This window comes from Euprymna scolopes, chromosome 27 (genome assembly GCF_053919585.1).
Source record: "Euprymna scolopes isolate OS-2025 chromosome 27, ASM5391958v1, whole genome shotgun sequence".
Lineage (NCBI taxonomy): Eukaryota > Metazoa > Mollusca > Cephalopoda > Sepiida > Sepiolidae > Euprymna > Euprymna scolopes.
Genome location: NC_136508.1, coordinates 35,907,548 through 35,934,617, shown reverse-complemented (window position 1 = coordinate 35,934,617; position 27,070 = coordinate 35,907,548). Strand labels below are relative to the sequence as shown.

At 34.9% G+C, this 27,070-nt stretch overlaps 1 protein-coding gene across 1 annotated transcript; it reads right to left on the bottom strand.

The window, feature by feature from the left end:
* Nucleotides 1-451: 451 nt before the first annotated feature.
* Nucleotides 452-27,070, bottom strand: LOC145248820 (serine--tRNA ligase, mitochondrial-like). Its single transcript, XM_080110510.1, has 3 exons — nucleotides 26,632-27,070; nucleotides 2,326-2,698; nucleotides 452-1,214 (listed from the first exon to the last, which is right to left on the bottom strand). Exons 1-3 carry the CDS (start codon nucleotides 26,920-26,922, stop codon nucleotides 490-492), a joined length of 1,389 nt encoding a protein of 462 aa, XP_079966636.1. The 5' UTR covers nucleotides 26,923-27,070; the 3' UTR covers nucleotides 452-489.

Below are 27,070 nucleotides of genomic sequence, written 5' to 3'. Positions count from 1 at the left end.
AAAATCTGGAAAAAATAGCACGTGAAAGTTGGCCAAATTAAATACACACGCAACCCTCGTTCGTAACTCGTACATATTATCATTTAGGCAGCATATAAAAAGTTTTAAGAAGGAGCGACCCCACCAAGCCCCCCCCCCCAAAGACTTTTGTGGACATACAGAAAAAGTGCACACACATACATACATACACACACACATTTTCGCTTTTATACATATAGAAGATTAATTTTCTACCTCATTGTTTTTCGTAATTTTTGGATATGTTCATTACTGTGACATGACAATTAAGTAGATACAATTGATTTTATTTGAAATTGAATATTTTGAATTCCACTCTAATAATGAAGAAGCACCCATAATTTTTATTGTTTCTAGTCATGTTAAATGTGCATATTTAAACATATGATAAACACAATAGAGATGCAGAAAATAATTCGATGCAAAGAAAATATGATTTTTGAAAAGCAACTGTTTTTTAATAAAATATCATCAATGCACAGTAAAAGGTTTTATAAATTTCGTCCATTTCATTTGTGGTTGGGGATCACGCGTTAACTTTTCAGCGCCAAAATAAGAGTGTAACGCACTCGGTAGATCAACATCACCATTGTTCCTTTGATTGTTTTCAACAAGAGCCATCAAAATTCTTGGAACGGCACACGCTGTACCATTTATCGTGTGTACATGTTTTAGGCTTCCGTCATCGGTTTTATATTTGATGTTTAAACGGCGGCTCTGAAAATCAGTACAATTTGAGGCACTCGATATTTCTCCCCAGAATTTCTTGCCAGGCATCCAGGCTTCGGCATCAAACTTTCTGCAGGCGGGTGCACCAAGTTCCTGGCTAGGCATGTCTAGAATCCGAAAATGTAGGCCCAACTCTGTATATAAATCATTCTGAATGTCTACAAAACTCTGCAGCATTCGGTCACTTTCAAAACCCGATTCCTGCCCAGTTACAGCAAACATTTCGACTTTAGTGAAACTGTGTACCCTATAGATGCCTTTCTCTTCATCTACTCCAGACGTCTCTGCCCGATGGCATCGACTAACAGCAACCAGTTTGATGGGTAGCTGGTCAAGTGTCAGCAGTTGATTAGAGAAATAGCCACCGAGTGCCATTTCAGAAGTTCCAGACAAACACAACAGGCCATCAGAATTTGTTTCTATTTTGTAGACTTGAGTTCTTTCTCCTGATGTCTTAAAACCACAACCTTTAAGAAAAGAATAAAACATATGAATTAGTGCATTAAGTATAAAGTAATTTGTTGACGACTCTTTAGGCATAACTTATTTTAATCACGTTCATTCAGACATTTGAATTAATGCATTACTAATGGAGATTTTGTATCTGTCTGTCTGAAGCTTACACTATACTATTACTAACTGAGATTTGGTATGTGTTTGTTTGAAGCCAAATATACTATTATCTCTATAACTAAGTAAAATTTGGTATGTATTTGTTTGTTTGTAGCAAAATATACCATTATCACTATTATTAATTGAGATTTGGTATGTGCCTGTTTGAAGCAAATATAGTATTATCTCTATTACTAAGATTTGGTAGGTGTTTCTTTGAAGCCAAATATACCATGATCACTATTACTAACTGAGATTCGGTATGCGTTTCTTTGAAGCCAAATATACTATTATCTCAATTACTGAGATTTGGTATGTGTTTGTTTGAAGCAAAATATAACCATTATCTCTATTACTAACTTAAATTTGATATGTGTTTGTTTGAAGCCAAATATACTATTATCCCAATTACTAACTGAGATTTGGTAGGTGTTTCTTTGAAGCCAAATATAGTATTATCTCTATTACTAACAGAGATTTGGTATGTGTTTGTTTGAAGCCAAATATACTATTATTTCTATTACTAACTGAGATTTGGTATGTGTGTGTGTTTGAAGCCAAATATAGTATTATCTCTATTATGAACTGAGATTTGGTATATGTTTGTTTGAAGCCAAATGTACTATTATGTCTATTACGAACTGCGATTTGGTAGGTGTTTCTTTGAAGCCAAATATACTATTATCTCTATTACTAACTGAAATTTTATATGTGTGCGTTTGAAGCCAAATATTGAGGAGATGAAAGACACTGTGACAAAGGTCATTGACATGCTTACACGAGAGGACTTCTATGGGGCCTTCGAGAAGTTGTTGGAATGGTACAACAAGTGCATTATTGTTGGGGGAGATTACTTTGAAGAGGACTGGTTGCATGTGTGAACTGCCAATAAAAGTTAAAAAAAAAGTCTGGAAACTTATTGAAGGCACCTCATAAATAATAGAAAAATACATTAGATAAAAATACCTTCGATTATTTCTGGTCTAAGAATTTCTGGAACAGATACTAGCAGAAATCCTTGGTCCTGGAGTCGATCAAGAGTAAATCTGACCAAAGCCCTTTCTAAATGTGCAAATTGGTTTTGTAGATAATAACTGCGCTGACCAGTACTAATGGTCAGGTTGGACATTCTTAGCCAACCAGCTTCCTCAGCAAGCTGGACAACAGGAATCTTTATTTTGTCATTGGTTTGCGGCTGACCAACCAATTTCACAAGTTGAGCACATGACTCATCGCCAATCGGAGCTGCGGGATGTTTTTGGTTTGGAATGTCAGCAGCCAATTGGTCAAGCTGAAACATTAACCTTTTCTTTTCATCTGCATCTTTTGTTTGACCAACCTGAACAAAAAAGAAAGCAAATTATTTGTCAACAATTTTACAGAATCACATGTTTCTGAATTTTTTAGATGAGGATTGGTTAGTTGTATTATTTGGATTCTTTTGACTATTGTTCTCATCTTGAGTTTCCACAAGGACCCATGGCGCAGTGGTTAGAGTACTTGGAAAAAATCATTTGTAATAGTGATAGTCTCCTGATGGTTGAAGGTTCAATTCTCAGTGTGGGTAACCGAAAAACACAATTGTGAATTACTTAGGACCTCTATCCAGTCATGGCTGATGAAACAAGAGCATGTTACCTCCATGAAGTAAATAAAATTCCATTTAGATTCCCGAGTTTGACAGAAATATTCCCAAATTTGATAAGATACACCTGAAGAAGGTCGGAGGTTACATCAACCAAAACGTTGTGAAAATGATACTCAAGATGAGAACAGTTGTGTGAAAAATCCAAATAATAAAAATTTTACAGAAACAACTTTTTTTAATAACAGTGTGCACATTCCAAATGTTGAGAAAAATTTTACCAGTGTTCATACTCACTGTTTATTTAGATTATTATCAAATGACATTCGTCTTTACGTTAATGTGTATAAGACAAAGTTTATGACTTTTAATGTGAAGGGGGGGATCAAAGCTCTAGATGAAACAATATATATATATATATATATATATATATATATATAAAATAAAATAAAACTCTAACCACTTTAATTAAAAAACTTAACTCTAACAATATCCCCTTCTCCATCAAATGGACTATCATAAAAAAAAGTTAAGTCTTATACTCCAGGCTCTAAGTCATGTCGCCTCTGCACAACCGAAGCTATAACTATAATTACTTCCCCTCAAAGTAACAATATAATAAATTCTACAAATGAACTGATCTCTTTCTGTAAACATAAGTCCAAATTTAATTATGGCAATTTTGAAATTACATAGTTATTACTTTTACCTTTTATATAGATATATAATTTTTTTTTTAACTTTATCGTTTTTTCTACATACTTCTTAATACTTTATAATTTAATAATCCTTTATTTTAATTCTTTATTTTTTCTTTGCATGGCCGGTTTTTTTATCTGCATTTTCTGCTTTATTCTTTAAACTTTCCTGTCTAATATATCAATCTACCTACACTTTCATATCTTGTATGTATATTTACTTATATTTTACTATCTGCATTTACTTACTTTCTTTCTTGCTTTTTCCTGAATTTTCAGATACCGGCCATCCTCTCCCCTTAAATAATTTTTATTTTTTATTTTATATTTTATTTTTTATTTATTGTTTATTTATTATTTATTTTCTATTTATTGATTAATTTATTTATTTATTTTCCATTTAGTATCTTCTAACAACTCTTGCTGACATTTTTTTAAGTGATGACCTGTACATTTCAGTTGACCTATATTATTTTGCCCTATATATTTTTTCGCGCTTTTTAACATTTCCTGTCTGGGTCATTTTGACATTTGTTTTGCTATTTTATATTTAATTCTATCACCATTTAATTTTTTCCCCTCTTCTTCTTCCCTGATCTTTCTTATTTATATTTATGTCTCGGCAGTAGAGTCTTTCTTATTTATATTTATGTCTCGGCAGTAGAGTGAAAAGCACATCTTATTTTTCTTTTATTAATATTATTGGAATTTTTTCCTTTTTTCCCTTGTACACATTTTTGTGAATTTTTTCCATGGATTTCTGCCTTTGGATTATTTTGGACCATCTTCTAATTATGGGATTTCCTTGGAGTTTACTTGTGCAAATGGAAATTCAATTAACTTTCTTGAAGTTATATATTTGCATTTTACCATCACTGGATTATTTATCTTCCACCAGACTATCCATTCACGTGTAATCACCTTTTTCTTCACCATATTCCCTCTGCTTCACTTTTTTGTTATCAAGTAAGATCTTTGACTTACTTGTTGTTTCATCAAATACTTTTGCATGCAAAATCCGATCACGCATTTTGCTAATTCCTACCCTCTGATGAGAAGGAAAGTATTTCTTCGAAACTCTGCGGATTAAGGACTATCCACTTATCTAGTCTTTCCTTTTCAGATTAAATATGTTTTTATCTCTTTTTCAAAGTGTTTTTTAACATGTTTTATTAACTGTTTGCTCGTATATATATATATATATATATATATATATATATATATATATATATATATATGTATATATAGTCATCCACATACAGTACTGTTTTGCTATTTCACAGCTCATCAGTGCAGCTAGACAGGCAACTGCCTCAAGCCAGGATTGAAACCTGACTGCCCAAATGAGAGTCAAGGCTGCTCACCATTACGCTATAAGGCTGTCGCTGTGAGGGTAATGAATTTATGATGTTTTGACATTATATATATATATATATATATATATATATATATATATATATATATATATATATATATACTAGCAGGTAGACCCAACATTGTGTGAGATTGGATGAGGATCAATGGATGTTCTACCTTCCTAACCTTCTATTATTTTTGAAATTGGTGAAATCAAGTCAAATCGATTGATTGACTGCTCTAATTAAGGAACCGCTCACAGTTTACCAGGAGGAAGCTTCACATGCCTCCCTGCAGTGACTTAGTCCAAAATACATTGTTGGCTACATTGCACTGCAAAGAATCTGCTGTTGATTAAAAGTTAATGTTCACTTGTGCTCTAAAAAAAAACATTTATTTCAAATGCACTTCTGTCTTATAAAAGAATTTACAGTTGATTTTATCGGTTGCACTTTTCTACTTGTACAGTGATAAAATTTCCAAAAAACGGCACATTAGTTTTGGAGCACATAGAAAATGAATTCACACACGCAGTTCTTTATATATATATATATATATATATATATATATATATATATATATATGTATATATAATACTTAGCATTTGTTTCCCCCATTTATTTTTACAATTAGGTACTCACATGAGAAACATGCAAATGTTGCAAACATCCGCTGATAATGGTGCTATAGGAGGAAATAGGAAATGGCACTAACTCTATTCCTCCAAAGGAGGAAGTTCCATGGGAGTATGAAATTCACAAGGGCCCCAGTTGCATGCATATCCCAGTAAGGGGAGATGATGATATCAGGTTTCTGCAACTCTTGAAGGTAGATGTCAACATCTTCCTACAGCGCCTGGAATTCCCAAATTGGTCACCCATCTGGTACTGACCAGGCTCAATGTTGCTTAACTTTGGTGATTTAATGAGAACCGGCGTGATTATGCTGTAATATGATCCTATGGATTCAACAAGATTCAAATGCCGCACACAGAGTTGTTGATATACAGTGCATACACTCTGGCATCAGCAACTTGAGACAAGTCTAGCAGACAGTTTGCTCAACCTCCAGTAAGTTAATACAATAGGGACCAAAGCAGAACTAATGTTTATGAACTTGGTTATTTGTTGGACAGTAAGATATCCATTATCCAAAGCCAAAGTGAATGGCACTAACATATTCATTATCGGTTCCGTTTTTTAAACGACCATTTGAAATCTGTAACCGACTTCTTTATACACAGGTGAAAGTGACATTTTTTAAAAAACACCTGAAAATGTTTTGTAAAGTTTTGATTGTGTGAATCTTTACTAAGGGGGAGGGTTAGGGGTAGGGAGGGGTGTCAGCTGACCTAAACTCGAAGGCTGTGATGATTTGTGGCGATATATGAGTACTTACAAAAAGAAATCTCAAATATTAAATTTAAATTAACTTCGGCCAGAAAAAAATGTTCAAAGGTAATAACTCTTTTGTACCAGAAGGTTTTTTCATAGATTATTTCTGTTGGATTATCCTGAATCACTTTAGAATTGAAGTGTAACTTTTCATGTTTGCATAACAATTGTCTCATCTGCACAGAAACCTCTTTTTATAGCGAGTGCCAACCGGTAATAGAATATTCTAGAACCTTCTTAATCTTTCTGGAAAGTTCTAGAACCTTCTGGATTTTTCTAAAACATTCAGTTTATTTTTTTTCAGTATATTAGAGATTTTCATGAAAAATGTCTTTTTGAATTCAAGTCCAACATAAACAAATTCCTGATAAACCGCCCCCTTAAGTAATCCACTTTATAAAATCTCCATTACTAACGATTACTACGATATTATCCCATTGATTACTGTATATGCAATAACCTTTATCCCCGAGTGGCCTCTGGGCCTTGATAAGTGACTTTCATGCAAAAAAAAAAAAAGAAAAGGAACTGATAGATAAAACTATAGAGAAGAGAAATCAAAACCTCATAACAATGGCGCAACAATAAGAAATGAAAATTGTTTATTATATACGAAAAAATAACGACCATACAAATTCATTCAAGTTCGTTTTAGATATTAATTTTTAGTAAATTGCAAATTTTTAAACGTAACTTCTGTTATGTTTGTCAATTTAAAATGTGTTATACCCCTTGCTGATTTTTATATTTAAATGATTATTTAAAAATGTTTCATATTGGTAGTCGTCTGGACTGAACTAAGTAACTTCAAAACATACATTGTAGCTGAGTATGCTATTACATTGCCAATAACATGGTACAACAATAACAAATGAAAATTGGCTGATCAGAAGCAAACTTTGATCTGCCAACTTAAATGCTGTTTGGATCTGACTTTGAAAATCCAACAAGATAACTTTATAACGGGTGTTTTTTTTAGAAGCGGCAAACTTAAAATTAAAATAAATCACAGAAAAGTATTTTTATTATACAAATATGTGGTTTATTCCAAAGATTAATTTTTAATATTTATAATTTAAATACAATTTAAAGCATATATACCCCCCCCCGGTGGATCATCCATCTATGGCGTAATGTAAAGGTTCAATTTTCACAAGTGTACAAAACTAAATTAGGCTGTATTTCAGCAATAACGCATTAAATGTTGTCTTCCAGGTGGTCTATTGTATCTGGTTTATCAATATAGACATAGAACTTTACATAATCCTAAATAAAATAATGGGGTTCAATTGCACAAGCTGGTCAGTTTTTTTAGATTGCTTTATGATTTCTTATGTTATATATTTGTTGATTATTATTATGATCATTATAAATATTTGTAAAAATAAAATGTCAGAAAGAATGTTATCATAGCGAAATAAATATTTGCAGGTAAAATTATTTGTGTTAAGATGTTTTAATAGAAAAGAATGTTAGAACACAAACAATAATTTAAAAATAGGTTGACCTTTAGAGTCTGATGTGGCATGATGTCAGTTAAGATGATGTGGACTTTGGGAGATAGCTTGAAAGACATTTTTTTTTTCACAGGCATCACCACATTATCAAGACCAAGAGGCCACACAAGGATAAGGGTTAAAGAAAATATAGTAATCATTAGTGATGAAAATTTGGTAAATTTGATAACTTATATGGAACGGCTCATCAAGAACTTATTTACGTTAGACTTGAAGACAACCATATTGTAGTCAGCCGGAAAGCAGGAAAACGGAAGATAATTCCACAGGCGTGCAGTTCTAAGAAAGAAGCTTTGTTCATGGAATCTACGTTTAGGTTTAGGCACAGATAAAGAGTGGAGGGAATTATTGAGAGTGTTTCTTGTGAAAGTTTGGCGAGGGGGGACCATAAACTGAAGCTCAGTCAAACACTTTCCATGAAAATAACGATACATCAGAGACAAGCTCGCAACATCTCGTCTGTGAGAAAAAAGTTTCAGGGAAGAGAAAAGGACATCTCCTATGAGGCTACGAAGTCTATTTGAACTCTATCAAGGCAGGACAAGTTCTTTCTAGCAGCTCCTGCTCAGATGTGACAACAGTATTCCATCCTTGGATGTACTTGGCTCTTATATAGGTAGAGAATTGCATCAGCAGTGAGATATCTACTGGATCGATAGAAAGATCTCACCATTTTTCCAGTGGCCCTGGCAACAGATTTGATGTACGTTTTCCATTTAAGATCAGGAGTAATTGTCAAGCCCAGAAGCTTGTCAAAACTTGAGGCCTCCTAAAGACGAGAGTCATTCATTTCAATTGATGCCAGATGTGGATCAGAATGTTGATGATGTAAAGAGAGAAGTTTGGTTTTAGATGCATTAAAAGTAACCAGCCACTCCTTTCCCCATTGTACCACGTGCTCAAGATCAGAGGAGTGAAAATCAGAGAGAACTTGGTCGTTTACTGTCTTAGATGTGCTACTATAAATGGTAGTGTCATCAGCATAAATGTCTACAAATGATGTAAGGATGTGATTTGGAAGATCATTAATGTAGATCAGGAAAAGAGTTGGGCCAAGGATGGACCCCTGAGGGACACCAGCATTAATACTGTGAGCTTATGATTTTTGCCCCTTAACTACTACTCTTATGAACCTATCAGAAAGAAATGATTTAATAATTGAGAAGACATTTTCAGCTATACCATAGCTACAGATCTTATGAAGTAAACCTTTATGCCATACTCTATCAAAGGCCTTAGATATGTCAAGAGCAATTGCCCTAGAAAGGTTGCCTCCGTCGAGAAATTTGCTAATCCTATGAGATATAACTGTAAACACATCTGCTGTAGATCTAGCAGAACGGAAACCAAATTGAGTGTCACTAAGATTATTTTTGTTGAGATGGTTGATTACTTCTGTATTTAACACAGATTCCAGCAACTTACACATGACGCACAGGAGACTTATTGGCCTGTACTGCGAGGAGGATGAACAATCACCTGAATTCTTAAATACAGGGTATACTGATGAGATTTTCCAGAGTGATGGGAAGCTATTCTCCTTAAGACAACGTTTAAACAGTTTTGTAAGTATGGGCGCTAGTTCTGGTTGAAGTTTTTTGAGTACTATAATTGGAATACCGTCAGGGCCAATTGCTTTACTGGAATCAAGGTTTTTGATTAGCTTGGCAACATCACGTACAGATATCACATAGCATGTTTTCTGATACAGGAGGAAATATTGGAGGTTGGCGGCCTTGGTTGCAAAGGGTAGAATTAGCTGCAAAGTTCTTGGCAAAGAGTTTGGCTTTGTCTGATGCTGACGAGATTACCTCAGGTCCATTGATGATAGTTGGGATAGAGCACACGCTTCTGTTCATAATTTTGTTTGCTATTTGCCAAAACTGGTGAGAACCAAGCCGCTGCTCAGCTACTTTGGACTTGACGGACTGAGCATACAACTCTCTTGCGTTCTTTATTACTTTCTTACAATGGTTGCTGGCAGTCCTGAAAGCGGCTTTAGTTTCCATACATCTATTACGTTGAAAGCAGTGGAAAAAGTGATTTCTGTGCGCAATGGCAGCAGCACATTCTGGAGAGAACCATGGCTGGCTGTTAGGTTTTTGCTGGAACATTTTCGAGGGTATGAAATGGTCTATACCTACAATTAACCATTCCGTCAGGTCTGATACTATAGAGGACACATCCTTTTTAAACATGGAACGCAGAGGTAGATCCGATATAAATGTACAGAAACTATCCCAGTCAGCCTTAGTGTATCGATATACTGTACGATGGAGAGGTACATCTGGGGACTTATTACATTTCATTTTTATCTTAATTGATACAACAGAGTGGTCGGTTGGTTGGTTGGTTGGTTGTTTTTGTTTTACGGCATATCAACCCTTTTCGGGTTATTTAATGCTGAATCCAAAGATTTTGAAGAAAAATTTTTTTAATAGAATATATTTGTTGTTTTCACGTCGGTTTCTATTTAACCCATAGTTGGGACCCTAACAGGTACTACCACTCCGGGTCAGAGTGGACCTGGGAGCATTGGTAATTAAAGGGTGGCTCCACACTCCCCAAAGCCCAAAAGCTGGGGCCTCACCACTGGATATAGTTTAAGGATATATCCAGGACCCCAATTGAGGGACTTTTACCCTCTGCAGGGGGGCAGTCGGCGTATTCTAATGCTCCACCGACAGGGCCAGAGTGGTCGGAAGATCCAAGAGGAGACAGAACAGAAACTAAACATAGTTCAGGGCACGTTGTGAGAAAAAGGTCTAGTAGACTCGCATACTGGCTGTCATTGTCGGGCACATTGTTTGTGAACAATCTGAGTGAGGTCATAAGCAATGGAGAAATCATGACAGAACCTCCCCTCATCATCGGTCTTGTTTGAGTGGGTCAATCATTCGACGTTGTGAACATTGAAGTCTCCACATACGTGAATGTTAGCTGAAGGATAAGCAGATAGGACTTGGTCAATTTTCTCAGATATGCTTTTAAAGATAGTAACTCCGCTGTTGTGGGGGCGATAGAGAGTAAATATAAATGCAGTAGTGTGAGCTAATGCAACCCGGAAGCACATATAGGGTTAAGTTAGGATCTTCTCTGGAGATGTCCCTACCACATAGAAAACCATCTTTAATATAGGCACATATTCCATGCCCATGGCGATCTTGGGGGTCAGATTTGGAAGTTAGGTTAGAGTATCCTTTATTTGCGAACTCTTCTAGGGAAATAGCCTGTCCAATGCCAGTTTTGCTTAAAAATAAAAGGTCTAGTTTAGTCTCCTGTAATTGGGTTTCAACCTCTGGAAGGTTAGAACGTAGACCCCTGATGTTGGAGAAGGAGACATGGTAGTGCGGGTCTACGTTGGAAGTTGGAGAACCGGGTTTAATCATGTATTTTTTCTTAAAACTTGTCAAGATGGAATTTTGGAATTTGTGGACTAGGTCGTCAGATTTACTTAGAGCAGGACAGAAAAGGGAAACTAAGACAGAAAAAGAAATGAATTTTTTTTTTTGTAGAACATGATAAGGTAAAGCTGTAACAATTACCCACTAATATGGCATCGAGAGGCCCCATCAGAAGCTACTGCATGGTCCAGAATCCATTCACCAAATGGCAATACAGCAGCCCCAGTACTTTGCACCTGCTGATAGGACAGCCTCCTTAGTGGTTAATCCAAGGTTCGGGTCCCTGACTATCAGGCAGATAACGTCAGCCCAGATAAAACGTTTACCTCCAGCACCCTTACTAGTGACATGGCTACAAGGATAGACATAGAAACAGAAAATTTCTGCCATCTCTGCTAACTGTTCGTGCAAAATACTGCCAACCTAGAAAACAGCTTTTTCTTCTCCCTTTGTCAGAAAAATCACTCATTATAAAACGAAGACTGAAGGACAAATAAGGAGAAGCGAGAGTAACGGGAGCTGCCGATAACGCATCCACAATGCGTTTTCTACTCTCCATTAAAAAAAAATAATAAAAAATAAAAAACTATTAAGTATTATACTTAATAAAAGTCCAACGGACATGTTTAAGGGAAAGTATGGTGATAGATTCCCCTCTCACGAACTAAAAATGAATACAATTACCTAATCTATTTTTGCAATAAACTTGGTAGATAAATAAACATTTATGGACGAGAAAAAAGCTAGCATTTAATAAAACAGAAATACATAAATTAAATACTGAACTAAAATGTACTTATTAATATTTGAATCTAAAAATAAAAAGTATGATTAATATAGAAGTCACTTATCTCGAAAAAACACTTCCGTCTCCAAAATGCAAACTGTAGAAAAGAATTTAAGTTTTAATAACAACAGCATTCAAAAGACTTTCTTTTTTTTTTTAAATTAACCATTAAAAGAAAAGCTTGATCTTATTCTGAACTTTTGCTAGTCAGGTATCATTTTTAGTCAAGAGTCAAGCGTCGGAGAGAGCAGACCGAGTCGGTAGACAGATGGAGAAAAAGATGGTCTTCAGGTCGTGATGGCTCAGAGTAGAGCGGATTAGAAATGGGGATAGTTTAGAACCAGCATTGCAGCTTTCCAATGGGGCAAACATCTGGAATAAAGTTGCTGTAAATACCACTAACACTTTGAGTTATAGGAATCTGCATTAATCTGTCAAATAAAGAACAAAGATGGATCATGTATGTTTCTCCATTGGCTGATGTAAGATCCCAGAGAACTGTTATTTGTCCCTTTCTGTTGTAAATGTTACATGTCCGTTGTTAAACTGTATCTGTTAATACATCAACACTGCTGTAAGTGATATACACGCATCAATTCGACGAACAATAGAAAAATGATATTAGGCGATCAAACGTATATACACTCTGTATACATAGTCTATGTATATATATATATATATATATAGTGAATAAATGACAAAAAATTATATTCCAAAATTCATGATGTTGGCCATCTTATAATTTATTCCTTCCATTCAGTTGACATTTATAATTCTTGACAGTATCTGTTTCGTAGCACAAAATCAATCACTTAATTATTATATCAATTAGTGAATCTATTGTGCCCTTAACTCATCAGAAGAAATAGCAACAATCAATCCATCAAGAGGAAATAAATAAGATTGTTGCTATTTCTTCTGATGAGTTAAGGGCACAATAGATTCACTGATTGATATAATAATTAAGTGATTGATTTTGTGCTACGAAACAGATACTGTCAAGAATTATAAATGTCAACTGAATTAAAGGAATAAATTATAAGATGGTCAACAGCATGAATTTTGGAATATAGTTTTTTTGTCATTTATTCACTATATCATTCTGTAATTACATTGAGCTTCTTAAATAAGGATTGGTATATATTATAAGTAAATATATTTCTACAGAAATATATATATATATATATATATATATATATATATATATATATATATATATATATATATATATAAAAGAGGAGTCGGACTCCGAAACACACGTGTCCGTAGATTATTGTTTTTAAAAATAATAAATAAATAAAAATATGTCCATATAAAAAATGGGCGACTTTCTAAAAAAAAACACCAGATCTCCGAGGCGGAAACGTTAACCTTAATATCGTTTAAAAAATCAACAACAGAAACTACATAGATATATACATATTCGTTTATTCAATGAATAAACGAATAAATCTATATGCATTAGCATATATTTTTATATTGTCGTTGTCTTATTTTCTTGATATTCACACACATACACACACACATATATATATATACATATACACACACACACACCGGCAATACAACACTTATGTTAATTTTTAGATTTGGCACACACCTCTCTCATTTGTATGAACTTTATCTGCACAGAACATCAGAAATCTGAACAAGTTTTTCAGGTTTTATAAAAAATGGCCGTGCGTTACCACAACAAAAAAATAAATTCATCCATGACTCGTTTTTCTTTGTAAAGCTTAGAACGCTGTGAATTACCATGATATATTGACTGTGCTTTCTCTTAGCAAGTTAATATCAATGGCCTTTTGTTTTTTATTTAATGGACTAACATGCTACTGCTTATCAAGGCCCAAAGGTCACTTGAGGACAAGAGTGAATGAATCTGTTAGGTGGATGCTGAAACAACATTTCAACGATTGATAAAGATGGTTAAAATTTGGCAGAATTTGAATGTTTGATAGTACATAAATATCAATTAATTTGCTAATATTGGACTTGAAAATGACCATGATGTAGTTAGGTTGGAAACAGCCTCGTGGTATTGTATTCCATATACAGGTCTTCTTGGAAAGAAACATAGTTCATGGAAGTTCTATTTAGTTTTAGGTACAGAAAGAAAGGAAAATTCTTTTACAGCAGTTGTAGCCAGACGACATTTTTGTTGCAGACATTTTACAGTTCGGAACAAGTTAACAATCATAGTAGGATATACTTCATAACAATAACACGCAAAGACTTTTTTTGGACTATTTTTTTTGTTTGATTTAATTTTCTTTGGCTGGGAGCAAAGTGTAGTATCTGTTCTGATATTACACTCCATTTTTGTCTGTCCTCGGTCAGTGAGGGAGGAATCTGTTTTTGACTGGAGCAATGCTTATTTTTGTACCAAACCAGAGTACTCTTTCTGGGGGAGCTAGAGTTTCCTTACATTAAAAACTAACTTTGTATCAAACTCTGCCCTCTTGGGGAGACAAGTCATTAGGAACAATAGATGCTTAAATGCATTAAGACTTGATACCTAACAAATAATCCAAGGGCAATAACTCTTCAAACTACTTGACTTTAATTATTCTCCTTGACTGTTTTCTATTTATTAACTAGGGACACCAGGGGAACTTTCAAGATGGCGATCTGAGTAGAGAGAAGTATTAACATTCAGATTAATTTCATATGAATCATTCAATTTACTTCTTATAAACGCAAATAATTAATTTCTTTCTTATATGTTAGACTAGTGGGAATACCCGGCATTGCCTGGGACAATAATGTAATATAACTTCTATCCCTCTTTCTTCCCCATCACTCTTTCTTGTTTGTTCAGCCCATTTCTCTCTCTGGACACACACACATATACATAGCTCGTGTAAGCATATGTGAACAAAAAAAAAAAATCAATTACTTCTCTTTACATGATAACATTAAAAATGGTATTCACTTTTTGATAACATTAAATGATATAAATGGTTATTTGACCCCCCCCCTCCCCCCCAATAATGAACATTTTTTTCTTAACTTCAGATATTATTTTTCTGGGCTTATGCCAATTTAAAAAATACTCACTTTAAAGGAGTTAGTTGAGTATTTTTCAAGTTTTTGCGAGACACAACTGCATACAGATGTTTTCCCTTTATATATTAGACTAGCGGGGGTACTCGGCATTGCCCAGGTGTGACAAGTAAGGAAGCCCCCCTCCCCCCCAAAAAAAGTAGGTAGCCCAGGTCGCGAGAGGTGTTAAAAAAATTTTTTTTAAAAAGTGGTAGTAGGCAGGCTTGAACCCATAACATGAAGGAGGAAAAGAAGGTGAATTGAATGCATTCATGGCAAAACCGGCAGTCGCGAATGTCGAAATTAAGCGTAGTTAATGGAAAAGAGACAATGACTTGCAAAAATGCCGGCAGAAAAAGCGACCCCTCCTTGTAGAAAACTAGCGAGTTGAGGGTGAAGGAATTAATGTTTTTGGACAATACTGATCTTATGAGGATCTGTCACGTGTGTCAAAAGATTTTACGTAACATGCACACACACAGACACACACATTTTGCCTTTTATATATATAGATGTTCACCATCCATGTCCATAAATTCTCATTCTATTTTATAGAATATTATAGCTTGATAATTGTTATGACAATGGTTGGAGATATTTCACATCTGACCAAGCTCTGTTGTAAAATATTGTATACAATTTATTGAAACTGAATTACTATTTTACCAAAGTTGAGAGGGAAATTAGGGGCTCATACCTATTCCAACAGTGATTTTCAAAAGATAAAACAAAATTATTGCTCCCTTAGGGGTCACATAAGCCAGCCTGTATAAACTGAAATGCATAGGGATCTTGTTTTTTTTCTCCGTTTTCACTACTATGGTTAATGTCAGTATTATTATTTTATTATAATATTTAATTATATTAAGAAATATTTTCATTATATATTATATTTATTAATTATTATATTTGGTTAATTATATCCTTTTGTAAAAGAAATTTTAATTTCTTTATATTTTAAGAGGAAAAGATGTCCTCATATGACACTGTGCAAGCCTATCCTGAATCGACAGGCTCTGTTGCAGATACCACAGATGTACGTGGTGTTTGCTTGGCAGAGCTCTGTTGTAACCTTCTGCCGTCTGTGCTCTGTCCTCTCTCCACTGCTAGTCTCTCCTCTCCTCATTCATTTTGAAGTAAGTCTTCACAAGTTTTCTACAGTGGCTGCACTCGTCAGCCATGGATTTCTAGCGCTTGAGTCGATGCCACCTGCTCTCATCTTGCTGTGTACACATAGTCATAATAACATTTTCCTCTTATAATACCATTTTCTCACTCAAACTTATAAACTCATAATATTTTCCTAATCTTGACTTTTGAACTTTTAACAAAACCTTTTCTCCATTAAGACATATTGAACATTTAATAACTTCTTTAATAGCTGTTAAGTTTGATGATAAATGCTATCGGTTTAATTCCAAGTCAAAACATGAACAGAGGACAAAGTATAACCTTTAACAGATTTATTCAACAACTTACAGATTAAATGGTCAGGTAGAAGCCACTGGATGCATGATGATTTTTTTTTAAAAAAAGGCAAAGTATTATTTGAGACCAAATGTAAAGGGATACTATGTAGGGAGTTGAGCAGCAAGATGTCCGTTTACATTACACTTGAACTTTTTTTATACCAGTACTGTCATGGAAGCAGGACCCGGGAGGGAATTCCAATGTCTAGCAGTTTGAGGGAAGAAACTATTTGAACGAAATGCTTTCTGACATTTAGGGATCTTTACAGTGTAGGGGTGGGATTTTGCTGCTTGTTGGGTTAGTCAGGAAATATTTATATTAAGGGGTACAAGTACTTTGAGTTCATGAGAACACATTCCATTATACTTGTAAAACAGAGACAGAGATGCCACATTTTGGTGATGGGGCAAAGGTTGGAGTTTGGTTGCTAGTGCAGGAGCTATAGGGTTGGCGACTCTTTTTTGAATTCTGTCTAGGAGTGATAGACTAATAGCAGATGCACCAACCTAGATGTGGCAACAATACTCCATGCATGGCCGAATAGTGGTTTTGCACAGGATACTCTTGGGTGTGAGTAACCTAGCATGATAGAGAGAGCCCACCTTATTCACAGCAGCCTTGGCAATTACCTCAATGTATTTGTTCCAATTCATGTTGCCTGTGAATGCTAAGCTGAGGAGTTTTAATGAAGTACTTTCAGGTAGTATATCATTAACCATAGCAATCAGTGATTGAGAAGGTTTCTTGTAATTATTAAAGGAAATAAACTTAGTCTTGGCAGCATTGAATGTTACCATCCAAACATCCTCATTCCACTGCAGACTGGAGGTCTTCCTCTAAGGTTTTAGCCAGTTTCTTAGATATGTGTTCATTTGTTTTCCTTTTGAGTCGGTTATAGAGTGTGGTGTGATCAGCAAATATACCCATTTCAGAGAGAATTGCATCATGGAGGTCGTTTATGAATTAAAGTTTGTGATATTAGATACACTTGTTTACCTCCCAAAACTGTTATTGCAAAACTTTTTTTTCCAAGGGCGATAACTCTTCCTTCCTCAGTTCAAGGGAAATAACTATTTTTAGGTTGTATTAAACATCTTGTTGACTGAAGACGTGAAAAAAAAGTTGTCAAAATGTTAGAATAAAATTTTTGTCATTGAATTTACTTTTTGACAAAATCACCACCTTGGAACGTGTTACCTCAACACCAAAATCCACAGAGTTTCGGTAATTTCTGAAATGGCCTTTCCTGTGTTTATTGCGGTATGATACTGGTCCTGTGCAGTTCTAGGAGGTCCACCCCCACAACCTTTGTCTTCTCACTTTGAGAAGGGATTAAGTTTATTGCTAATCACCTGACGCGATCCTACCTGACGCTGATGCTGACGGAACTGTCCAAGCATTTTTTTTTTTTCTTTTACAGGTCAGGGTGCTCCTTCTCAGGGGCATGGACTTGTTAATTTCAGTTTTTGACCCTCGTGTCAGATTATTCATTAAACATTCTCGGTTGCCGAGACAAATTCAAAATCTACTTCAAAATCTAGACAGACATGACTTTTTCTGTTCCGTACAGCTTCCCCAGATGTGGCAGCAGGATGTATCTAACAGAGAAAATAAACCTCAAACCACAAATTGACGAGTCACATATAGAAAAGCTAATATGGAATCTTATTAAATACTAGAGGACCGATCTGACGTTGCCCAGGAATGAATGAGAACCTGTTACAAATATTTTTGATATTTCTATGAGTGTATGATTTACAAAAAATTGGAAGGTTCTATTTATAGCAAGGGGTGATGAGAACTGACCAATCAGATGGCACCACACTCTGCTACCAACCAATCATAAACCAGAATCACTTCATAAAATATACTGCATCTAGAATTCCTGCACACAACTTATTGTCTTCACACAGGAATGAAATTTGTTTTTCGTCTGCAAGCTTTTACGATTCCAAATTTCTTCAGATTGGCTACCTATCGGAAACTTTTCATCTTAATCTGCAAGTTTTTACAATTCAAAGCTTCTCCGGATTGATATTGTCAGTTTTTTTGTAACATTTTTTTTTTCTCAAACTAAAAATGATGTACAACTCAAAAAAAAAAAAAACCTTCTTTTCTCATACATAATATTAACGCCTGCTTTCAATTCACAGAACTTTGTAAATTTTTACAAATAATTTTGGTACATTGCACATTAACGTATACATTTGTTTTTGTTTCTTTATTTATATTATTTATACTAAATAAGTACAATTTACTTTTTAGAGTGTCGCAATGACCAAGGGTTTATTGGATATCTGAAGGAAATACAAAAGAGTGTTATTTACATGGCACAGACGTGCATATCAAGCAAAATGAATAGTAGTCCTCTACGCCCCCCCAAGTCTTTGGTACTGTAAGTGGCGAAGACTGAGTGGAGATAAAATGCACTTAAATGTGCCTAAAAAGTAACTGAGGTTATAGTCTTTGGAAAACTAATCGCTTTTCAATATGGGAGCATGGTGTAACAGACACTTTACTTCGAAAAGTCACATGGTCGGGTCGCGTCGTTGACGATGCAGAGGTTGAAGTTCATGGGGACCAGCCTTGTTATGGGGGAGCAACCTGGCCAAGGACCGAGGGAGTTTCTTGGGGGTTTCCTTCGATGGTGTAGTACCCTGTTCTGTGGGGATATCCGGTGATGTCGCTGAAGAGCCCGGGGGTAGATGACCCTCATTATGTGGCTGAGTGGGTCCAGGAGTTGTCGCCTGCTGTGGAGATGAGCCAGCTGAAATTGGCTTGCCTTGCGGGGCTAGCGTAGGTTTATGTTGGGAATCAGGACCAGCTGGGTTCGGGTAGTGCAATAAGAGGGGGCCAGGAGACGAGATGATTGGGCCCCTCTCCGCTACCGGTGTGTATCGACGGAGGAACTGTCTGTTTCTGAGTGTGACACGTCCGGAACCATCAACTCGTACCACGTATTGATGGAACTGACGAACTTCTATCACAATCCCAGTCTTATCCCATTTGTTTGGGTAGGGCCCGACTAGATAAGTACAATTTACTTTTTAGAGTGTCGCAATGACCAAGGGTTTATTGGATATCTGAAGGAAATACAAAAGAGTGTTATTTACATGGCACAGACGTGCATATCAAGCAAAATGAATAGTAGTCCTCTATATACCATTTCTTTTTATTTCTAATACTACTTCAATCACTTTTATTTCTTCTTTATTTGCGTCATTTATTTATGTTTTCCTCTTATTCCCCTCTTACGCTCCTGCTACTTCCTCCTGTATTTCCTAATTTCATTATTTCCTCCATGTGCCCTTCCTACCATTGTTTATTTCATTCGCAGCTCCTCGTGCGATAGAAAACATGCAATGTGCAAACAGGCAAGCTTATCACAGTTTTATTAAATGGTTTAAAATGAAAATTAACTTGATTAAAATTAACGCTACAGCTAGAGAAAAGATATTTCTAGTCTCTCTACACCATCAATTTTACCATGAAAGATGCTCCACTAAGCTTCAATCTCTAATTTTCCCCCTTTGTGAAACATTTACAGCAAGAACTCGTTTTCCTACCACAATGAAAAATAAAAATTCCTTTCTTTCTCAAAGTGCCTAATGTCAATTTAATAGACAAAAGATACCATAAAACTTAAATTTAAGTTTAAAATACTATAAATAATATCAACTTCTAGATAACTGTCACTTAGAACTAATTAAATTGAGTACTTTATCCGTTGCGCCATAGGTACAAGTTATGATCACAACATCCAAGATAAAAAAAAAAGCAGTAGCCTGAATAATCCAAATAATACAAATGATCAATTCTGATCTCAAAATTTGAATTTTGATTTAATTTATTTTATAAGAGAAATAGTATATTTGGTCGAAAGAACATGGTAGTATATTTGGTCGAAAGAACATGAAGATGGAAAAACAGGATAATGCTGTATACTATCATTATTTCTATGGAACCTGCTCGACTGAGCTCCAATCTTTGGTTCCTCTTTGTAAGACACTCACAACAAGAATTCATTTTCTACCACAATGAAAAACAAATTTTCTTTCTCCAAGTGCCTAGTGTCAGACGATATTTCCATGAACAGAACTTTTTCATAAGGTTTCCCCATCTGTTGAACACATTGCTTCTGGACTGCTTCCCTACAACATCATTGTCTCCAAATCCAATGTCAACGCATATACCTCCCCAACAAATATCCTAGCAGTTTATTCCATGAATCATCCTCAGTCATTTCGTGAATTTGTCCACCTTTCAACAGGCAATAATTCCATCTCATTAACCATTATCTCTGAGTGGCTTTTGTTTTTTTAAAGTTGTGACTCATTAGTAAAAAAAAAAAAAAAACTCTTCACATAAGACAAATTTGTGTGAATGCACATGTTTGTAAACCCTCACTGTATGTTTGTCTTGCATATCATGTTTTGTTACTTGTCAAAGTAAAACTGTTCAATCAATATACACGGTTGTTGTTCCTTGTCTTCAAAAGCTGTCGCTCACAACCCAATTTTCTGCTCTTATCTTCAAGTCTAATTTCCTATTTTCTTTTGAGCAAGAACTGAAACTTTCATAGCAACTATGAACTATTTTGTAAACATTTACATTTATTTTCTCATGCGGAGAGCAGTCTCTGTTAAGTGATTCGGTCACACATTGACCAATCAGCTTCCAAGGCAGTTTGTATGTCATGACGACATTTATTAGGCAGATGTCTACCTGTATTTTGTTTTATTTTCAAATTTTAAGCGATTATTAAGACTCCAAAGCTGACAGTTTCAGGCCAGCTATTTTGCTGTCATTTTAACTTGAGTGCTAGATCCTACTAGCGTTTCAAAATTAATAAACGGTTTAAAATAAGTTTAAACACCAAAACATATATATATGCTAAAATAATAATGTTATTAGTTAGAAACCCATTCTTAACATCGAAGGGGGAAAATGTTTTGTAAATATTTTGTATTTTCACCTAACAATTAAATAGACAAAATATAATGTTAAACTTGAATTTAACTTGAAAATGCTATAAAAAAAAAAAATAGCACGTAAACTTCTCTGCATAAGAACCGTTTTTTTCTGTTATTTATTTGTTTTTTGACTGCTTTTTCAGTTTGTTGTCTATAGTAAAACATACCTCCAAACAAAAGTTCACAGCATAAATAAATACGATAAAATTGTCGCCCTAGAAAAGACGACATGATTCAATTTTCGTTTGATAAAAAAAAAACGTTTTCTTTTGTTGTTGTAGATTATCTACTAGTTGACCAGTTGTGTACAAATCCCAAGAGTGATAGGAGTCTTCAATCATGGTTGAAAGTGACACAATGTTCACCATGTGAAATCGGAGATGCACCATTGTACAACTCATGCTTTCTACTGATTCAAGTTATGGCAACAGGATCATTGCCGGCACCCTCAAAATGCAAATCTGGACAGTTCAATGCATCAGACGACCCATGGTTATGGTCTTTGGTGTGATTTCAAGTGAGGGCCACATCATGCCATGTCACATCTTCAAAGTCGGTTTGAAAATCAACATCAAAGTGTACCTGGATGTGTTGAAGAATGTAGTGATACCCTGGTGCACACAGTTGGCCCCTAGGTGGGTAGCAGAACTTGCCGCGGGCCCACAAGTCCAAAGAGCCCAGACTTGGCTTTAGAAGAATGCTACAACTTTGTATCTTTCTCTCATTGGCCTCCCCTGCCCTTGACTACTGGACTACTTCATTTGGTCATACGTCGAGAACATCACCAACCTGACCTCCCACAACACCGAAGCCAGCCTGAATGCAGCCATCCGCTGAAAAAAACAAACAAACTTGAATTTGTCATGTTTTGCCACCCTCTCGCCCTCACTCAATCACCAAACTTGAAAAAATGCTAGGGGGTGGGTGATATGTCTCGTTGAACGCTAGGTGGCCAAGAAGGGGGTGCTTATTTTACGCTAAATTTATATAAGAAAGTGATCCCTATTTTAAAATGTTAAATTTTTTTTTTTTCAAAATTTCTTCTTTTATATTATTTACAAAGGTCATTTAAACATATTAGGCAAAAAAAAAAAAAAGGTAAATTTTAATTTTTTTAGAGGTTAAACGATGCGTAAAAATTTGCCAAAATTTATTGATAGTTAAAAGTAATTTTTACGGAAAATTAGGTAAAATCACATTTTTCTTAAAGAAGGCAGTAGTAGGGGACATAACTCTGAAAGGAATATTTTAAATTGTGTCATGATTGTAATATTTGTTGTCTATAGCAATAGATCTTTTTTGTTTTTTTACTAAAAACACAATAGCAGTTGTTCTACTCTGTGCTATTTTTGATATATTACTATTTTCGACATGACAATTAAGTACATAATATTGTTTCTGTTTAAAACGATATATTTTAAAAAACCGATTTGTTGACTATAGTTTAACAAGCACCAAAGATATCATAAAACTTGAATTTAACTTGAAAACTTTCTTTGGTTTTCTTATGGGATGATCATCTTTAGTTAACTATTACGTGTAATTATATTCATGCAGATATTCTACATGATTTATATTTGCGTTATATTTGCGTAAAAAGGTTATAGTAAACACAAACCGATTTCTATACATATTTATGTTTGCATATATATATATTTGTTTAAAGAATTTTGCCTACCAAACTCCTCTGTCAGTTTTTAGTCTACAGGCATGAAACTTAATATATAGGGTATTCGAACCCATGCGAAATTTTATATTTGGCTTTTAGCTAGGGAAAATCGTGCAAAAGTGTGAAAATTTAAAAAATATGGAATTTGCCAGGTAAAGGTCAAACGATGGCATTTCAAAAATGCAGGCGTAACGTAATATCTATTAGTTCATGTTTTAATTTTTAGCCTTGCAGCAAACATGTCTTCATAGCTTAGATATTAACATCAAAGAAAAATGTAAATCATAAGCTAAGCGTTTTGGTTTCAATTCTCAGTGGTGATGCACGAATCATTACTATATATTGAGTCCAATGATATAATAATATTAAATCTACATTAATCAAAATATCATATTTAAGTGTATTTTATGATCCGGCAATGCCAGGCGGCCTGTTAGTTATAATATGTAATACTAATGGAGTGGGGGTGGGGGTCTTTGCCCGGTCGTAAAATACGCTTAAATATGATATTTTAATTTGTTCAGATTTTTTATATATTATTAGGTTGGTGCAAAAATAATGTCGTTTTTTGACATGAAGTTGAACGTCAATCAACACGCATATGCATTGATTAAAAATAAACTAAGATGAATATACAAAATGTATAACGATTTTTTTCTATTTTGACTCCCTTTTTGACACCTTAAAAACTATTTTAACCAGCTAAAGACTCATAAAAGAACGGCCCATAAAAAATCTAATCATGTGAGGCCCTTAGCGTCACTCTGCGACTTTTAGTTTCGGAGGAGATAGAGTTTGAAAATATGGAGACGGACATACAGACATAGAGAGTTTTATAGATTAAATAATAATATGATTTTTTATTAACATTTTATATGAAAATAAGTGGAACAATGGGAAAAATTCTTATTTTTATTCAATAAGTGTGTAATATTTATTTCTGTACTATAATGCACAACGCTGTTTCGTAAACAGCAATTGCTGCAATGAAATAGAGAGAGAGGAGGAGTAGGAGGTAGCAGGACTGGTGACGTCATGCAGAGATAGCAGCAGCAGCAGCAGCGGGAGAAGATTCAGGGAGAGTGGAGGGGGAAAGAAAGACAGCAGACGACAACAAATTTCCGCTAGCTGATGAAAACTGTGAAAATTGGTTATGTAAAAGGGAAAACCTGGACAGGAAATAAAAGTGTCTCTCAAAAAAAAAAAAAAAAAAAAAAAAAAGTGAGTTCAAATATTTGTTTTATTTGTTTGGCACTTCGATGGGGTCGACAGACAAAAGGAAGAAGGGAATAAGAACGCCCCCCCCCCCATAACATTACATTTCTTGTAATTGTTAACTTTCTTTTTTTATGTGAAACATTCTTAAAAGTAAATAAACTTTCTTTTTTTTTTTACAGAAAAGAATCATTTTTATGCCAAACTACTTATAATAATAATAGGGTCAATAATGCTTACAGATGATGTCCCGGAAGAGGTTCAGTTTGTGACTCCGGCTCAACACCTTTGTGACTGTCGGGTTATTCCATGTCAAATCATTCAGGGCTTGACACCCATAGCCATAGATTTGGCTATAGTTTGCACTGCAGTTAGACAACATAGAAACTAAGAAATCCTAAAAATTTGAACACATAACTCCAAGCGGTTTCCGATTTAGAGCATATTTTGTTTGAGTGTTAGGCGCATCATGCGACACCTGGGCGACAATTTTGTGATGTCATTTCTTTGAATATTTTCTGATTGAAAGATCGTATGGCCCTGAAAATTCACCCAGGTAAGTTTTTTGACCCAAGGAATCCAAAAATGGCATCAGATTTTCTCCAAAATGAAGCCTTATAGTGATATTAAGGGTTTTTAGATTTTTCCACATGTGCCCCAAAATCAAATAAAATAAAGGGTGTGGCTGGCATGGTAACACATTACTTTTTTCATATATTTTTTTTAGACACAATAAATTGTCTCTGGATCAAAAATGGTTAAAAGTTCTAGTTTCGTTCACTTACAGTTTCTGTTGAAAGTCAGGTATATTTTTGATGATAATGAAAAATATTCCCTCCTCCTAATATTGTCTATTTGCAGTGCAAACTACAGCCAGATCTGGGGATATGGGTTTCAAAATCCCATTTGTCTGGATGATTTGACATGGAATAACCCCGTCATCTCTACTTTGACGGTTGACGATGTTGATGTGTGGGTGAATGTGTGGCTTATAATTATATTTCTGATTATTATTTTTCCAGAATTTATCCAACCCTTTTTCAAATTCAAGTACTGTTTCACTTTTTATAACTGATTCAGGTAGCGTATTTCATTCCACGCGTCGATCACTTGGCATGGGAAAGAGTACTTCCGGCAAGCGTTGTCGAGAGTGCCCCGCCCTCTAAATTCCACAATTTTCACTTTTTTTAAAACTTTTTTCCTTTTAATATCATCGATTACAGACTTAAATTTCAGATTATAAAAAAAAAAATTTCATAACTTTTCACTTGGGGGTTCAGTTTTCAATTATAACGTTGTACTAAATTGAACACGAACTTTGTGACCACGATGAAAAAAAATGGCAACTCTATCTGAGGTGACCGGAAGGTAGAGGTGAGAACAAAGGGGTTAAATCTCAGCTATGCATGTATCCATCTCATCTTTGTATCTATCTATCTATCTATCTATCTATCTATCTATTCACCATGGTCACAAAGTTCGTGTTGAATTTAGTACAATATTATAATTGAAAACTGAACCCCTACGTGAAAAGTTATAAAAAAAATTTTTTCAATTTGATTTTTTATAATCTAACACTTAAGTCTGTAATCGATGATATTAGCAGGAAAAAAGTTTTTAAAAAAGTTAAAAATGTGGAATTTAGAGGGGGGGGCACTCTCGACAATGTCCGTCGTACTTCCTCTTGTTGAGTCAATCAGATTGATACCTGAAATTTCATTTGCTCGTACAAAAATGGCTACCACTGATAACAGCAATGTAATTCCTTATGTTATCAGTGGTGGCTGGTGGCCATTGTTGCTTGCGCGTACAACAATGGCTAGTGATAATATAAAGAATGACATGCGGAAATTTAAATGCGATATTCGTTTTCACCCGAAAACTTTGTAAAGTCGTCATTTGAAAAGTGATTAAGGTGAAAAGTAAGTAAAAATTTATCCTGGATCATTTTTCGTAATTTTGGGAATTTATACTAATTTCGACATGACACGTAAGTACCTAATGTTTTTACCTGAAATGTGATCGTTCAAAAGACCACTAATCTACGCAAGCAATGATCCCCAAAACCTTTGCCAAAATGATTAGATTCGACAGTAAATAACACGAAAAATGTTGATATGCTGTGAAATAAAACACCCACACCTGAGACCTCCTCTTACCTGTTTCCAAACGCGTAGCAGAGAATCGATATCCCCGACGCCCTTTCGCCATTGAATATTCTGTCGGATTTCTGCCGTATTAATCGGATTACACAAATAATTCCAGTCAAACTCTTTGAGTCCAGAAAAACTCGCCAATTCTTCGAACTGAACTCGACGGCGCGATTCGCTATTATTTCTACGATTATTACTCGACATTAAGCACCTTGTTTTAGTGTGGGAACATATTGAAGGTCGAAGGTGAATTATCCTGCAAAAAGAGGACAAACGTAGAGTCCGAAAACAGTACATAATGGATCTTATTATTTACCGACTTCTCATGGATGAAACTGGTAAAAAAGTGTAATTAGTAAACACGGAATAGAAATAATCCGTGTTTATAAAAATTTACAAACATTGGAGAAAAACACCGGTTCACTTTAATTTTGAGTTATCTCCC

Bases quoted from the DNA above. Each gene is read 5' to 3' on its own strand.
- LOC145248820 (XM_080110510.1), bottom strand. From the start codon at position 26,922: ATGTACTGTTTTCGGACTCTACGTTTGTCCTCTTTTTGCAGGATAATT. The intron at 2,699-26,631 runs GTAAGAGGAGGT...TTTTTTGTTCAG, and splicing joins TGCTACGCGTTTGGAAACAG to GTTGGTCAAACAAAAGATGC. The intron at 1,215-2,325 runs GTATTTTTATCT...CTTTTCTTAAAG, and splicing joins TAGACCAGAAATAATCGAAG to GTTGTGGTTTTAAGACATCA.